The sequence below is a fragment of the Scleropages formosus genome, chromosome 3, assembly GCF_900964775.1.
Source record: "Scleropages formosus chromosome 3, fSclFor1.1, whole genome shotgun sequence".
Classification (NCBI taxonomy): Eukaryota; Metazoa; Chordata; class Actinopteri; order Osteoglossiformes; family Osteoglossidae; genus Scleropages; species Scleropages formosus.
Window position 1 is genome coordinate 7,643,551 of NC_041808.1, and position 18,012 is coordinate 7,661,562.

Genomic DNA, 18,012 nt, shown 5'->3' on the forward strand with positions numbered 1-18,012 from the left:
CATTTAGGAAGACCCAGGAGGAGTTCAGTCTGTTTTGTTTACATGAGCGGAACCATAATGAGTTTTCCCCTACAGTTTTGGGATTTCTAGAATTTATGTATTTCTTTGATATGTTTTATAGTTTCAGGAAAAGTGTTAGGGATTAAATACGTCTAATATCATTATCATTCTAGTAGAACTAGAAATATTGAAAAGACTAGTAGTGCATTAGTGCCTTATTACTGCATTTTGCCACTCTGAAATATTGTCCGGGGGAGGGGGGTGTTTGAGGACAATGGAACATCCGGCTTCAGTGCATCCAAATTCACATAACTTCCTTCTTTGCTTTTCCTGTTTTTATTTTTATCACGTTCAAGTCTTCCTTCCACAATAAAGAGCCCTGAGCATCACCGACTCGTGCCGGCGTGTGTCGGTGTAATATCAGGCCTTGAGCAGATTTACCATTACGGCAGAGCAGTGAGCACCAAGCGTAACGTCTTCGACGCCTTTCTGCCATCGTTACGCTTCGTGTCGTGCAGATGCGTCAGTAATAGTAAGTTGTAATAAACAGTCCAAACATAAAGTCACCTTGGAAAATGACATGAGTTACTTGAAGAATAACAACAGTCATCTGAATCCTTCAGATTAGGAAGCAGGTTTTCAACTTCTGGATAGGTTTTATTTTACCCTATTTAACAAAAGTGTGTTTTCCCCTAATCCAACACACTTACTCTTCCTGCACTTTCTCCTAACAATTCTTATCGTGCATTAATCAGCCAAAGGAAAAAGGTAATTTACTGAAATCAGTCCATACTTCAGTTCACCAGCTCACTGACAGCTCATCAACTAGACTTTTTGGCATTTCTGGAGTTTTTCTCAGCTCTTAAAGTATGGTTTCCCCACACCCTTCGGTGCATAAAGGCTTCATGTCTTGTGACCTGTTATTGGTCAGGTTTTCATCACTTGTGCTCATATACACTGTTTATCTTCCTTTTACCGCAGTGGAGTTCTGCTGTGGGGGGTGCGGTGGCGCAGTGGGTTGGACCACAGTCCTGCTCTCCGGTGGGTCTGGGGTTCCAGTCCTGCTTGGGGTGCTTTGCAATGGACTGGCATCCCATCCTGGGTGTGTCCCCTCCCCCTCCGGCCTTGTGCCCTGTGTTACCGGGTAGGCTCCGGTTCCCCGCGACCCCGTATGGGACGAGCGGTTCTGAAAATGTGTGTGTGTGAGTTCTGCTGTGTAATACCTGTTTGGGATTTTAGAATACAACATTTGTTTGTCTGGTGTATTTTGAGGAAAGATTGAGAGATTTGAGGTGAGATGTCTAGTTTTTCAGAAAAGTTGTGTATGCGGTTCTTCTTCATGAGGCTTCGTTTGTTGCGAACATGAGATGAAAGATTTTAAGTGAAGAGTCAGTTTTTTTCATAAAGTACAAGATGGTCTTTCTTAGTTGTGAATGTGACTTCAAGATGCCGGTAAAGTAAGATGGGGCCTTGGAAGCAGAACTTGCATTTTCAGCTGAGATACATGAAGTGTCACAGAGTAAGGACCCAGGGGGTTGTAGGGTCTGGACCCACGCTTGTCCACTTGTCCTTCTGGGATACTTGCTCAGTCTCAGCGCTCTTTTTGTCACCCTGAAAATGCTCCCTGTGTGTCTGCACTGCGCTTGAGATGCCCTGCTGTGTGGCCACATTGTCCCGGTTGGTGTCAGGCGCTGCTTGGCACAACCAAGGGGCGTCATCTCAGGGGGCGCCATCACTGTGGGCAGCTCCAGCTCTTTGATACAGGAAACGTCTGCCAATTGTGACTTTCTCGTCTTGGACATTTCTGGAGGGAGTTAGGAATTCCAGCTGCTGTCGCCGATTGAGATTTTTTTTGCAGGCCGGCTTGACAAATGCCACGTTGAGCTGGGAGTCTGGTTCCCGCAGTGTGCTCGGTAAACTTGGATGGGAAATTTCCTGCACCTTGCTTGCTCACAAAGCTGTGTTGGAAAAGCTCTCCACGCACAATGCAGTTCACCCTGTCCTTTGCTGGACCCAGGCCACATTTGTACCCATCGCAAGCATAAATGCCTGCAGCTAGGCGATTTTAGATTACCCAACGCAAGTGGAACACGTGCATTTCTCACAAACTGATTAAAATGATCCATCTTTGTTTCCAGGGGTCTTTCTCAGTGCTGTGTTCACCGCCATCTCAGATTAATAACGCAATTTGGACTCAAGTCTGTTCCTAACTTGATTTGTTCTTTTTTTGGCCATAAATAAAGCTGTTGCCTTGGACGGAGCTGTCAGCTAAATAAATAAATAATAATAATAATAATAATACATCCAAAGTCACTTTTGCTACAAAGTCAAATAGGCGACAGATTAATAATGGAGATGCCGCTTGATTTATTTATGCGTTAAATTCTGCTAAAGTCTCTCATATAGCTGTAATAAATTAATTGCAGGTGCTCCTTGGATTAGCGAGGAGCTTGGTGGTCCAGGAGAGCCTTTGAGCGGAGCTGCGACTCCTCTGTATTGAGACAAGTCAGCTGAGATGGTTCAGGCATGTCGCAGGAATTGTTCCTGCAGCGTCCCACTGGGAGGAGACCCCGGGGTAGACGTAGGACCCGCTGGAGAGATTGTATCTCGTGGCGGGCATGTAGATCCCCAGGAGGAGCTGGAGAGGGTCGATGTGGGGCAGGAAGGTCTGCCGCTGTCTGCTCAGCCTGTTACTGCATGTTACCACCTCCACCTAGACCAGCAGGAGGAACCTGAATGACTCACTAAACGATGACCTGAGCTCGCGGTGCTACTCATTTGTATGAAACTGTATTCTTCACTGCAGACAATGTCATCGTTGCCCCTCCCCCCATTCATACACATTTTTCAGGCTATAGGACATATTTACTCTTAAGTCTTAGGCATTTATTAGGTGTACAATGAAGGAGTGGCACGGCAACGCAGCCGATAGTGCTGGTCCCTCACAGCTGCTGGGCCGAGGGTTTACGTGCGTTTTCTAATTTAGCTCAGTCCGTGTCGTTTTCATGCTCTCATCATGTTTGCGTGGGTTTCCTTCCTCAGTCCAAACACGTGTGTTTTAAGTGACTCTGTGGCCCGTATTGTGTGTGCGTGCGCGATTGTGCTGTGGTGGACTGACAAGGGTGTTGTACGTCATGGCGTTGGTTTCTGTGGTTATATACACAGTTTTATGGTGAAGAGAGTGTGCTTCATTTTTTCTTAGTTGTGACACTTGAGAGCAGTGGATTAGAGGATTGATTGTCCTTGTTTTGGATGTGTCATCTTTATTATGTGTTACTGTATTTTTATTTCTTTTTTTTAATTTTTCCGTTTTAGTGCTCATTTATGCACCGCAGCATTCGTTCCTATCTTGCGCTGTCCTTTACCTCACCACCCTTGTCCCCTCCCCCATCAGCATGGGTTCTCATCGTGGTAAACCCTGGGAATGTTGATGTGTATGTGCTATATGTGTGTTTGCGCAAGATGGGTCCGTTGGAGGAGTTTATGAAGGTGTACTGCCTTTATGTATGTTTTTAATAAATTTACACAGCGGTGTGTGCGTGCACTGGTTTCATATACTATGTATGCTGTGTGTGTATACAGTGTGTGTGTGCATACGTCTCACAAGTAGGTTTTTCCCTGTAAGGGTTTGACTTGAATGGTTTTAAGTTTCATTGTCATGTTTATTCAGTCAATATAGTGAAATACTTGTGTTACTGTTTTCTCTTCCTACAGTTACATAAAGTGGGGGTGGGGAATGTGGCAGGGAGTGGAAGGATGCAAACAAATAAACAGAACAACAGTGCGGGACAAGATAATATAGGGCAGTGCAGTACAGAAGTGTGAGATCTTTTACATCAAATTATTTCTTTTTTGTTATATAAAGGTGAAGAGTGAGGATATGCTTTATTTAAAATATTGTTAATTGTGAGGGTTTTCTTTTGTTTTATGTTGGACATTTTTAGAATTTTGGCAGAATGATATTTTAATCAAAGTTTCAGATTATTTGTACAGTGTTTTCTTAAAATTAATTTTTTTACTGGGTTTTGCGTGAAGATACTTTTTTGAGTCCCTTTTTGCATGATACCAAAGGTAATTGGTAGTGGTTGTTCTGGTATTGTAAAAATAGCCGTTTTTGCTGTGCTGTGTTCTAGGACTGACAACCGAGGGCTTGTATCGTGTGAGCGGAAACAAGACGGATCAAGACAACATCCAGAAACAGTTTGATCAAGGTACGTGTGTGCACGCGCTCGTTGGCCCGGTGACTGATGAGTCTACATTTGACTCTGAATCAACATCAGTAAACATAAAGATCCATGCAAATAAGTGACTCCTCAGAGAAGAGAAACATTAGTGAACCACAGAAGGCTGACATGTCAATTTGCACTCTAAGATAATTTTTATTAATGAAAAACTGGAGTATTTTTCACACGTTTGGAAGGAAATGTTTCCAAGAAAGATTGAGATGTAAAATTTCTTGACTTCAAAGAATGCCAGTGTTTAATGAGATCGACGTAGCACATGGCAAACAGCCATCCATTGCACTGCTTGTCGTACCAAAGAAAAGACCTGTAAACATGTAAATGGGGTACAGTAGGTAACATTCAAGTGCCTTGAAGGACTCTCGCCACACCCGTGCCAAACAAGTCCGAATTTCTGTCTTAAACCTCTGTTTACTTGAGCAGCGCCACCTTATGGTGAAATAATAGAATGTTTTGCTGTTCTCTTGTCAAATTCAACCCCAATGTCTGCCAGACTCTAAAAGAAATGTCTCTTAATGTTATCTGCCATTTGATGGCCGTATAAGTAAATAAAATTTTGAATAATCAGTACAGAAAGTTTAATGCCATTTATTGAACATCAGGAGTGTTTTAAACATTTTTGTCCATTTTGCCAATACTTTTCTCCAGAGAGATTTATGTGTTAAGCTACATACAGTGATTGATCCATTCATACAGCTGGGTAAGTTTTACTGTTTCAGCTCTGAGTAAGTACCTTGCTCAATGGTACTATACCAGGATGTGGGATTTGAAAAAGAATATGGGTCAAAAAGGGCTTTAACCGCTATGCTACATGTTGTCCCAGTCTTCATTTAATATTTCAATTATTGACTGACTGCATGGTTATTCAGTGGCTAGTAACCTTAGCAAAATGATCATTTTGTAGCTTTGTGCAGCTGTATGCATTTTTGGGTTGTCGACAGACAAAATGATGCATTTGCAATAGGACAGAAACGTCACATTCAGTTGTAAACAAAAGTGTGTTACACCCTTGAATTAAGTATGTTATGTGACTGACTGCACAGTATATAATGTAATAATTTCTATGTCTGGATTTGAATTATTGCAAGTATTTTTCTATTTCCCAATGAAAGTATCAGTGGTTTTCCCTTCGTTTTCTCATTCAGATTCAATTAACTCAGTGATCTGTGCACAAGATTGGCTGCAAAGTCTTCTGCTCAGCAGCCAAATCATTCCCTTCACAGGACAGTGTGTGCCCAGAAAACCCGCTCTGCACATTGTCGAAAGCTTGCTTGCAACAATTGCCCCTTCTTGCCCATTTTACATATGGAATGAAGTCTGTTTTCTCCCATACATGTCCTCCTCTACGCTCCAGTGAAGATATCTCCCCTGACAGCTGTCAGTTCATCTTAGAACCATCTCTTAGCATTTCTCTACTGTTTTCCCCCATCCAGACCACGGAGTGGACTTAATGGCCATGGATGTAGCGGTCAATGCCGTGGCAGGAGCCCTCAAGGCCTTCTTTGCCGATCTGCCTGACCCTCTCATACCCTACAACCTGCACCCGGAGCTGGTGGAAGCAGCCAGTAAGTACAGCTTTGCCCTGTAGTACATGCCGACTGCCCATATTTGCCATTACAGGACAGATGTGTTGTAGTAATTGTTTTTATTATTTTAAGCCTTATTTCAAGTGATTTGCTGCAGAATAATGACTTCTGAAAAATCTGATATGTGCGTAGTCCACAACTTACCACACATGCGACTTAAGACAACCCAGACTTACAGCCGTCATCCCATCAGTCTTGTTTTGCAATTGTTTTCTTCTTTCACTATGCAAAGTGGACTATTAGATGTGCGACTGTGTGGTGCTCAGTTAATCATATCAAGGTGTTTAGGCTGTGTAGCTCCACAATGCACTACGCCTTGCTGATCCCACCGTCACTTCCATGTGTCAAGCGGCCTGGGGCCTCGCTTCACCCTCTTTATTGCAGCACATTCTAGTAGATTCCATAAGGGGCTTCACCTCCTGAGTGAATCTGGACTGCTGCCAAAGAAAGGCCAGTTCCTCCCTGAGGCCTTTCTTGGGAACCATGACATTTACCGTGTTCGTAGAGCTTATCCAATATCATACTTTTCGCCCCTACTGATAGCTTTCTCATTGGGCTTCAGATTATTGTGTAAAAATATAGCTCAGCGTATATTTGCTCTCCAGAGGCTGAAAAAGTGGGCTAATCTCTTAAAGACAGAAATATGACCTTTTCAGTCAGCTTTGCAACTCAGCGAGGAGGTGAGAAAAAGTGGCATACACCTTGGTTTGGTACTCATCCACTGACCTAAAGCCCTTTATTCTGAATTTCTGTGGAGAAACTCTACTCTTCTAGCAGATAGCAGGTGCAGTTTGTTCCTAAAAGTTTGTCAGTTAAGTGAATTTCCATTTAAAATGTTAGAGAATAATGTGCAATGTATTCTCTTACAATTAATAGAGGTTTTTCAAAAATGTGAAAAATACTTTGAGTTAATAAATTGCAATAAACTGTAACCCTAGTCTCAGTGATAAAGACAATGAAAAGCTGAAGATAGTGCTAATTACAGTCATTATTGTCATCAATCAATGAGTGATTCAGTGATCACCATTCTGGCTGATAACATTTATGCAGATGATTATGATGGTGGTTCTGACTGGTTGTGGTCTAGCTGCTTTCATGGATTATCTTTCTAGCTGCTTGCCCCTCATCTCCCCCTGCAAGGTCAGTACCATGGTCACCAGCCCAGGGCTGATCCTTAATGTTAATCCCTTTTGTTGATTAAAACACTTGCGACACCATTATTCTTGATGTCACAACTAGCTGTCACATAATCACGATAAAGCTTGAGCACCTTCGTCGTCATGTGTTAACATACAATAAAAATGAAATAAGTAAGGCCAACAGTTAAACGGGGTACTACAGTGTTTGATGAGAAGTCAGTGGAAGAGCACCACGTGTTTTCTGCATTCCTGCATATTTGGTCTGAGCTGCGTTTTTTGGAGCGAATAAATGACTAAATCCCGGCTCTGTTGGACTGCAGAACTGGCAGATCCCCTGGAAAGACTCCATGTGTTAAAGGAGATAGTGAGAAAATTCCCCCCAGTGAACTATGAAGTGTTCAAGTACGTCATAACTCACCTAAACAGGTAAGAACGTTTGTTGTCAGTTAACATGACCATGATCACTGCATTTCTAAACTGTGTTTGTGGAAGTTTGTGGAGCAAGAATAATATATTTTCTCTTGGCTGGAAATGGGATAGTACATTTTGTGGCAGTGAGACTCGGGTACAGGGCAGCAACAACACACAAAACTGATAGATTCTAACATTCGCACCTTTCCAAAGTTTTGGTGTGTTTTGAGGTTTATAAAACATTTTTTGCCTCCTGGGATATGAATTCTTGTAAATTTTATATGTTGAACTACAGTGCATTTCAAAATAACCCCCAAATAAAAGTACACTTCTGCAAAATTCACTTTTAGTAAAACGGTAAAATTTGTGGTTAAAACTGGAAATAGATACCAGTTTCTTAAAAGATGCCAATCAGCTACAGGGTTGAAAAATTCTAGCCTTTAATGCCATGACATCTATATTTTCCTTATCAAAACTCCCATCAAGAGCTTAACTACAAGCAGAATATTATTTGACTTGTGCTGTGCGTCGGTCAAGCTAATCCCTTATCGCCCATCTTCTCATGTATGGACTCCAGTTGTTGAATAGCAGATTGTTTTAAGGAATATTTCTAATGTGGATGGCCAAGATTTTTGCCGATTCCTAGAAATACAGGTTGGTTTATGTTCCGAATAGCACAACAAACATGAAATGTCATAACCGTTTTAAATGGAATCATAAGAATGCCACAGTAAAATTTTATCTTGGCTCCACATGTAGGACTATACACCACAGTTCTACTGCAGATAAATTACATATTGAGCATATGTGCAAAATGTCAAAACGACTGAGAGGAAAAAGGCAGGAGCAGTATTTTTAATTTTGCACCCGTTATCTATACCTCTTGTTTAAGAACATCACCAAAACCACGAGGGTGAAAAGAATAATTGATTCCTTGATGTTGCTTAACATTTTGATCTTCAATTTAACTGGAATATCCCTGTGAAAATTAAAGGTTAAACAAGGAAATGATAATTAATGCAACAGAAAACCTATTTCACGCTTTTGCTTCTGGCCATACTATTTCTAGGCCTGCATATCTCATAGTCTATAAGCTGAGAATATGTAAATACCTCAAAAATGGTTTAAGTGCCGTCAGTTTGACATCAGCTCTTGGCAAATGCATAAAGTATCTCTGAAAGATTTGTCTTCCGCCTGTGTCCTTAAGAGGTACGTCCATCAACTCTGCAACTGAGTTCACCCATCTGGTTGCTGTTTGTCCTCTGCTTCTTTTTCTGACATTTCCAAGCCTTAATGAATTTTTAAGACTCCTATTCTTCCCATGACATGTAATTATTAATTAGTATTTTGCTGATGCCTTGTCCATGGCCATGATTTGTTATCCCTAATTATCCTTAAAAGTCCTTTCCAGCAACACTGTGTGAAAGTTTTTTTTTTCTTCCCCTGACCTGCTTCTTCATTGTCCAGTTTTCACACTTATAGAGCGCTGTTGAAAATGCCATTGCTTGAACAGTTCGAAACATTATTCTTGTAGACGTATCTGCACATTTCAGGATTTTTTTTCCAGATGTTTCATAACAGTGCAGGTCTTTGGTGTGTTCCTTCCCTGCTAGACCCCTTACTGTCATTGATCCCAAGAGGTAAAGTCAAAGACATCTGTGTCTCTGCCACCAACGCTAACGTTAACTGTTTTGCCAGTTCTCATAGTTTTTCTTAAGACTTCATGTGAACCTTTTTTTTTTTTTTTTTGTAAAATTGGGGAAGTTGCACAATAGCCTGAACTCTCTGCCACGTCTCTTTCCTTTTGTTTTGAAACTGAACATTTCCAGCTTGTTGGCCTCTGTGTGGCTTCTCAAATTTGATGGCATAGTTAGGGAGCACCTTTTCTGAGCCTTCCTCTCTTGCCAACACAACTCTTGGGACAATCAGGGACAATCACATCTCTTTCATTGGTCTTCTTGCTCAGCACTGACTTCAGTGCTGATCTCATTTTATTCTGTTATCCAAGGTTCTTGTTCATAAATGTATTCTAACTTATCTGAGATGTTGATATCACTACAGTACAGATCTCCAGTGTATTCTTTCCATTTCTACTTGATCTTCACTCCCGTCAGTTACTATCTCTTCATTTATCCGTTCTATGAGCATCAAGTAGGTCATGAAATGCACTTTTGATTTCAATCTTGTGGAAAAACCTCTCTTGTTCCTCCATATCTCTTTCCATCTTTAGTTTCTTAACAGATGTTGCAGAACAGCTCATTCGCTCTTCTGGTTTCTCTTGAAATTCTCTCTTTTTTTTTTTATAACATCCTTGTTTTTCTGTTTTAGCTTCTCTTCTGGGCAGCCTCTAGTTTCTGGTTTTACATCATTAAATTTCTTCTGCTTTTCCACCTTCTGTAAGGCCCCCCCCCCAACTTTCATCATTCACGATCATTTTGATTTATGTCTGAAGTTCTTCTACTTCACTGTCATAGACATTGTCTCCCCAGATGATTGTTTTCCAGGTGGTCTTTGAAAGTGGATGTCTTTGTGCTTCCTTTTCTGACCTTTGGCATTGGTAACTTTTGGTCTGTTTCACAGTCTGCTCTAGACTGTCTTTGCTATTAAGATGAAGCTCATCCTCCTCTTGCTGCTGAGGATGTAGTTAGTGTGGCTTTGGTTTGCTCCATCAGGTGGCGTCAGTTGTGCAGTTGTGCTTTAGTTGTAGAAAGAATGTTGGAAACAGCTGGGTTGTTGGATGTCATTTACCAAGTCTGAGGTCTAACAGGTCCTTCTTTTCCCTGACAACTTAACCATTCCAATCTCCTTCAAGCACATGTTACTTACAGCACAACACTCAATTTCAGCTTGAACTTACTGTGATGGTAAACAAATATGGACAGATCTTAGAATCTGTCCATATTTATTTACCATCACAGTAACAGTATACTGCCTCTGAATGGTATCTTCAGAATCACTAGTTCTCACAAACACTACATGCAAGCTGTAAATGGGGGCAGCTGACAGTGTCGTTTTTGGAGCTGCCTTTGGGTCTGAAGGTTACGGTTTGAATCTCAACTACTGCTGTAGTACCCTAGAGCAAGGTACTTACCCTAAATTCCGTTACTAAATTACCCAACTGTAAAAACAGGTAAATAATAGTAAGTAGCTAAACAAGGTAAGTTACCCTGGAGAAAAGCATCAACAAAATGAATAAATGTAAATATTGTGGAAAGAGTTGAATTAAGGCAGTATCACACCTGTTCTGTACAGGTACACTTTACTGCTATCTGTTGTCTAGGCAAATGAACACAAGCCACATTCACATTGTTACAAATAGAAATTTTAGAAAACAGATATGTGAAGGAAATATATTCCAAAATAAAAAGTAATTAAAACAATCCAAAATGTGTCACTTCACCATTTGTAACCCAAGGGTTGTGTGTATACGAATAAGTGATTAAAACAAAATAACAATGGCAAGCAAGGAAAACAAATAATGTTAGTAAATTAAAACCTAACCTGAATACCTAAAGTTGTAAGAAATTTTACCTTCTCTTATCTGAGTTTTTTTTTTTTTAAAAAAAGTTGAAAGTATACCATAAATCATAGTATATGGACTGTAAACACACTTATCTGTAGCAAAAATGCTGAAAATCAGAGTTTATGCAACAAACTTGTATGTAGCTTGTATGAATTCATTTGAATTCAATGTGTGTGTGTGTTTTTTTTTTTTTTTTTTTTTTTTTAAAAACCTCAGTTATCCGTCACTTTGAAAAAGTGAAAAATTGTCTGCAAAATGAATAAATCTAAATGTAAAGCTGTGCCTCCAGGTGTTCCTGCCCTGTGGGCTGGTATGTAAATCTGCCCTTGTCTCTTGCAGGGTGAGTCAGCAGAGCAGGACCACACTGATGACAGCAGACAACCTGTCCATCTGCTTCTGGCCTACGCTGATGCGGCCCGATTTCGAGAACAAGGACACTTTGTCCACGACCAAGCTCAACCAGTCGGTCATCGAGTCCTTCATTCTACAGAGCCAGTACTTCTTCTACGATGGCGACATAGCCGAGCTGGCCGGGCTCGAGGATGTGGCACCTGCACAGCCCCAGGGCATGGTGGAACCCCTGGTGCCCCTCCAGCTGCCCCCTCCGCTCCAGCCCCAGCAGGTCCAACACCAGCTGCCGCCTGATCCCCTCATGTAGCTACCCCTTCTTGCCGCCGCTCCTCATGTAGGCTCCGGATAAGAGCAGCAGTTGGATCGATACACTTCCAAAATGACAAAGAAAGAAGTTTCTCTCAATGTCTATCACTCCGCTTTTATTAATCCGAATGAATCCATGGCATTGTAGCTCCAGCGAGAGTTTCCTAGACGTGTTGTGTGTGGGAGTCTTGGGGCCCAATGCTGACGTGAGGGGAGGGGCCGCACCCTTCTTTGCATCCCCTTTCTGCTGCATGTGTCCATGGCAACGCTGGTGGAGAAAACACGACCCACTGCTCCTCTCTCCAAGATGCCAAGGAAGAGATGCATTTAAAAAAACACTTTCTGCTTGTTTGGTTTTGTTTTCAAGAGGAGTCAAACGTATGTTAGCGTGTCGTACATAAAATGGGAAACAACATTATGTGTCCAGTGGTTTTGATGGCTGTACTGAGCACAGTACGTTGTACTCTTGTTTTAAATTCTTTTGCCAGCTGAATTTTTTTTTAATACACATGATTTTACTGTGGAAGAGCAGAAAGTGACTGGGTGGCTAGGGTCCAGCGGAGCTTGGTTGCTTTTCCTGGTGCCTCCAGTCATCAGGCCCTGTTCTGGAGGATTCTAAATGTATAGAAGTGATGTGAACACTCCTGCGACATGTGTCCTGGTGGACCTGCAGCCTGCAGAATTCCTGACCCTCCGAAAGGGCGCGTCCCAACTGATCCCTTGTGGCACATCTCTGTGGACACACGCATTGCAAGCACTCTGGATCTTTTGTTTACCTTTATTTTTCTGTTCTTTTTCCTTAACATCTTAGTGATACTTGCTTTCATACAATAAAAGAAATTTGAATAGATGCTTTGTTTAAGGTAAATTTGCATGTGTTTTGTCTCCTGAAGATGCAAAGAAAAAAATCATGTTGTACACAAAAGGCTTATTTACATTCAAGGTTTTTTTTCTTAACTTGGTTGAAGGGAATTTTAAATGGGGGCAGAGGCAAAGAGGATATGATTATTTTTTTCTTACAAGTTTTGAAGTCTTTTTATAACATCCCAATATCATCTGGTTTACAGTACCATATTTTAACCAAATCAGTTATTCCAGAATCATATTTCTTCAATAGATTATTTCCCTGTTTCCCTAAAAAAGAGCGTGCGTGCGCACATATATATATATATATATATATATATATATATATATATATATATTATGTGTGTGTGTATGTATGTACGTGTGTGTGTGACACACTAATTGCTACTATAGCAATAAATACAATGAGGTACTTAAGCTTGGCCTGTTGGCTCTGTATAATCTTGTAAAACGTATAATCAGATTGCTTTATGTGGTATGATGTACTAAACCTGAGTTAGATTAATTGACTCTGTGTACTTAATTCCCTATCTTCTGATATCTTCTGACTCATAGCTTGTTTTAGATGGTACAGAATTTTGTTTGCTGTAAAAGATGCTGCTTAGAAAGTGTTCTGAATAGAAATGTATTTAGCAATGTCAGAAGAATGGATAGAGGTTTGGAAACAGGTTTTTGGATCACGCAGATGTAATGTGTAAAGAAAAAAAGCAACAAAAAAAAAAAGGCTTGGCAAAGACCATGGTTATTCCATTTCTCAAAAGAAACCTGAGGGATTGGGGGCAGGGGTTGGGGGAGGGGCCAGTCTGCAGCTGCTAGGAGACCTTTTGTGTAGTTTTGAAAAGCAACCTTATTTGTTCATAAGATCTGCCTCATTCAAGCTGGTGTACAAACTCTTAAGATTTTAACATCATCTCCTATGTATAATAGTAAATAAATGATTTTGAGAAATTAATCTTAAGAGTTTGGTTTACTCCATATTTTTCCTGAAATAAAGTCTCATTTTTTTCAACCTTGTGTCTTGCTATGTTGCCAGTTTGATACACACTTAATTTTGAATTAAAATTTCACATTCAGATTGATTTTAGTCAGTATAATGTGTTATATGTTTTGTGTAAACTTTTTGTTGATACAAATGGGGAAATGTTCAAATTGGAAGGAATTATGCACGTAGTAGAAAAAAACCAACCAAAGCAGTGCAGGTGCAAAAATAAGTGAACCGCAAGTTGTATTGGTTAAACCAAGCAGGTAAGTAGAATCGGGTGAGTAAATCACAATTTTTAATTTTCTAAGTTTATTTTAACATTTAAGATTTGGATTTTTATAAGTCTAATGTTTTCTATGAGAATTATTGAAAAAGTCATGTTTGTCAGGAATATGTGCTGGTTTGGGAACAGAAACTCTGAAGCACCAGGAAAAAAGAATAGGGTCTCCACAAATGGTAATTACTGATGTAGTTTTTCACCCTTGTAGGACTTACTGTATATATTGAATAATGAAAGTAAAAATGAACATGTCAAAGACCAGGAGAGCTAAAGGGAAGTGGGACAACACCCTGGTACAAGGCTGTCACCCAGTGAAATCAAATGGTACTGCAGTTCCAACAAAAGACATTCACCGTCATCCTATTAAATAATCCAGAAGTCTTCTGTGTCTTCAGGGAGCATGATGGGAATGGCTTTCTTATGTCATCTTTCCATTGAAACCTGGGAGAATATTTTAAAATCTGCGTATTTATTATATCAGCTGTGTATATAAGAATATTTTTACTCGGTTACACAAAAATGTTGATGATAGAATTATTCATCTTATCCTAGATAAAATTTAAAATACAGTGCAGGCTTCCCTCTGACAAGCGTCATTCATCGCTGGAAATCTGCTTCTACGCTGAATTCTTGTGAAGAAAACTCTTGATTATCACTCATTTAAACAGGAAAAGTAATGCATTCCTGAGCCATGAACGATTCCCACATTCTGCGATGCAAAATTCCTGCGTTATCTTTAGTGGCGCCTTTCCAATACTCTGACATTATAATATACTGTATATATAATACTTGGAATCCCTCTCTGCTGAGCTGAGTTAATTTGCAGTGTCATTTGCAATGATCCATCAGTCCAGTGCTACGATAAATGAATAGTAAATCCAATCACAAAGTAATCTGTATTGATACTGCCTTTCAAGAGAATTCTACATGTTTACCACTTCAAATGTTAAACTGACAGTCTTTCTTTTGCTTCTTGTCTTTTCAACACAACACTTTCTTTAAAACATTTTTTAGCTTCAGGGTAATTATTACAAGATGATGGTTTTACACTGCGATAAGAAGTGACAAGATTTTTGAGAAATGCTTGCAAGTGGGCATGAGCTAAGAGACAGCTGCAGGGCAGAAGTGATTCTCCATGTGGTGCAGAACATAACCACGGCTCATATTTTAAATTACAGTTTTTATTCTCTTAAGGCATTTCTCATACGCCTGAGTTGATTTCCTTGTCCACTTACTATAATGGATCACTCATTATTCGGGGAACACTACACTTGTACCTCATCTTACCAGCATGACTGTGATCAGAAGTCTTAAGTCCATCCACTGTGTCACAATAAATAAAAACTTAATAACATGGCTTAGTATTTAATATATTTAATATATATTATATATAATACATTATATATATAAATATATATTATGTATAATATTTATGGGGGTGCGGTGGCGCAGTGGGTTGGACCGCAGTCCTGCTCTCCGGTGGGTCTGGGGTTCAAGTCCCGCTTGGGGTGCCTTGCGGCGGACTGGCGTCCCGTCCTGGGTGTGTCCCCTTCCCCCTCCGGCCTTACGCCCTGTGTTGCCGGGTAGGCTCCGGTTCCCCGTGACCCCGTAAGGGACGAGCGGTTCTGAAAATGTGTGTGTATAATGTTTATATAAAGGGGGTGCAGTGGCGCAGTGGGTTGGACCGGGTCCTGCTCTCCGGTGGGTCTGGTGTTCGAGTCCTGCTTGGGGTGCCTTGCGGCAGACTGGCGTCCCGTCCTGGGTGTGTCCCCTCCGGCCTTACGCCCTGCGTTACCGGGTAGGCTCCACGACCCCGTATGGGACAAGCAGTTCTGAAAATGTGTGTGTGTGTGTGTTTATATAATATATATAATGTTTAATAATATGGCTTAATATTCTGATGTACTCATGCGCTAAGTGCATTTTGCTGCCCCTAGTGGCGAAAAGTAGAACAGCAGGCAATTGGTCATTCTGCTGATTCGTAACACTTTACAACCTGAATTATTAAGAAGAAAATTGTTACTGATCTGAGGCTGCAAATTACTGCCAGTAATTGCTCTTAATAATTGAGACCAGCCCTGAACAGACAGCTCTGCTTAATGTTTTAAAAACTTGAAACATAAAAAGATTACATGGGCCACTCAATGCTGTTTTGTATTGTTCTTGAAAATTTAAGTCCTGTTGGAGAAAATCATTTGCTAAATTAATAAATATAAATGTAAAGGTTCCCTATCAAAGTTTCCATGCTATCCGTAAAGACAAAATGAGTAGCAGGATTTGTTACACCAAAAAACATCAGCACTACAAAAATTTGGTTCTTTAATATTCTATTGCATTATTTTTCAAGAGTATAATAATCTCATGAATCAAAGGAACTTGTAGCACTGACAAAAGTTTAAAATACTTAGTTAATGACAGTTCAGCAGTAAGAAATTAAAATTACACTGTTTCTTTTAATTTTTAAAGTACTCTTTGTGCCATTGTGTTTTACCAACATCTCTGAAAAGTTAATTTTTTTTTTTTTTTTTACATTTGTAATCATACCTTCAAAGTTTTCTGGTATTTGGTGAGATCAGTCTGTCAGTTTCCTTCAGTATGTTTTGCAGAGGGTCGTGGAGATTTACCGAGATGGAAGTCAGAAACCTGCGTAAAAGACTTTAACCACCTGATCGACATACGATATACAGATTATGTGACTATCATAAGTGCCTAGAGAAGCTACACTTTCCTTCAGCAAGGATTTTCTCAAAAGAAATACATTCATCACCAACCAGAGCGTCACCAATGTTGAAAACTGCTTCTCCGCTTTGCATTTATTAGCTAGTTCATTCAGTAGTAGCTAGTTAATTTAGGGCGATCCGCCATTGACACCCACCAGCAATGAGTCAAGAGACTGCATCTGGCATGTAAAAAAATGTGGTATATTCTGTAGCAGATGTAGTAAATTTTACCGGTATTTTTGCGATCATTCGGGTTAGGGCTACACTGATTTTTAAAAAACACTGATAAATGTAAACTGATATGCATACTGGCACTTTTTGTCAGCAAAGTAACACTTTCTCTAGTAGCGAAACATTTCCACAACGCTGGCTAAAATGTTCGGAATGCCTGCACCTCTGTAATGTAATCATCCTCAGATATTTTCATACGACTCGCCCGGCAAAAGAAGGAATAAGGACAGTGACAGTGAGCGGGGCGGCTATTTAAGGAAAGCTTCTCCGCTACTTCCGTGGCTGTAGGCAGTCCTACAGCTCTGCGTAACACAGCCTCCTGTAGCCCCCGCTAGCCTCCTCTAGACTGCCCCTCCCAGCCGAGGCCTGGGAATCCACCTTACTGCGCGGGCCAATAGCAGGGCAGCACGACCGCTCCATCACGTCTCAGTCTCCATGGCAACAGGCCTCCTCTCCAGTAAGGCACTGCATCATCAACATCCATCCTCCGGACTGATGCAAGCAAGCAGACCCTGCAGACGGCCAGAGATCCACCCAGGAAGGAAAATGGAGTAGCGAGGGGACATGGTAGGTAACGGGCATTCATGTTCACTTTGGATTCCTTTCGGGCCATTGTGCGTCTTTCTGAAAGGCAGCGATGTGGGGAGGACAGGGCTCTAATCTGCCCTGACAGAGGATCGCTTTCTTTTCTGGGCGCAGGTGCTGCTTTGAATGCTAACGCGGGTGGCAGAGCCTCGCTGCTTTGTTTAAAGGGGCCGGCAGCGCAGGAGGCTGTCGCATACATAAACAGAAGAGTGCAGATGGCCTGAGGCTTTCGCCGGGCGAAAGTGTACCCTCGCCCCCACCCTTGGGCCGGGCAGCTGTTCCACCCGTTGTTATTGTCGTGCAGCACGAGCGAAGGCATTGTGTTCAGCGCCGGTCTCTGTTCATGCAGCAGCGTGTCTTGTGCTCACATCCAGACGCGTGCGTTTCTGCGTGTGGCCGTGTACTTCTTTCATTCGGGGGGGGGGGTCTGAGTGGGAAAAGCCTGCATCCGCCAGCTCTGACCCATCCCTGGTGCCCCACCCTGGAGCCAGGGGTGGTCAACCAGTACGCAGCCGCTGGGTGATAATACAGGGGAGGGACCGGTTCCTTCTGCTGCCCTTCTGTCCCCAAGCCTTTTTCCTTGGGAGCTCCAGCTCGCCCCACTTTGGCGTGTGGATCACGCCTCCGGAGGCCAGAGGGCCTCAGATCGTCTCTCCGCTCAGTCACCGCCGTCGCCCTGTCGTTAGGCACTCGCTAACTAGACCCGACCGCTGTCATTGAAGGCTTTACGTTCTGCCGGGAGTGGCCTGTTTGGTGCGTTTGGTGTCGAGTGGACTTATGGGCTGCCGGCTTC

General features: G+C 41.5%; 2 protein-coding genes across 3 annotated transcripts in view; both read left to right on the top strand.

The window, feature by feature from the left end:
- Positions 1-12,706, top strand: part of arhgap5 (Rho GTPase activating protein 5) — a 50,860-nt gene extending 38,154 nt beyond the window's left edge. For both annotated transcript variants that reach the window (XM_018734811.2, XM_029250308.1), the window contains exons 4-7: positions 4,134-4,211; positions 5,675-5,806; positions 7,287-7,392; positions 11,240-12,706. In XM_018734811.2, coding sequence (XP_018590327.1) covers positions 4,134-4,211; positions 5,675-5,806; positions 7,287-7,392; positions 11,240-11,558 — 635 coding nt within the window. In that variant the 3' untranslated portion in view covers positions 11,559-12,706. The remainder of the gene's footprint in view (positions 1-4,133; positions 4,212-5,674; positions 5,807-7,286; positions 7,393-11,239) is intronic.
- Positions 12,707-17,119: 4,413 nt separating this feature from the next.
- The window catches only part of akap6 (A kinase (PRKA) anchor protein 6), a 140,043-nt gene continuing 139,150 nt past the window's right edge, over positions 17,120-18,012 (top strand). Inside the window, exon 1 of the mRNA XM_029250634.1 lies at positions 17,120-17,201. The gene's annotated coding sequence lies outside the window, so the exon portion shown is untranslated. The remainder of the gene's footprint in view (positions 17,202-18,012) is intronic.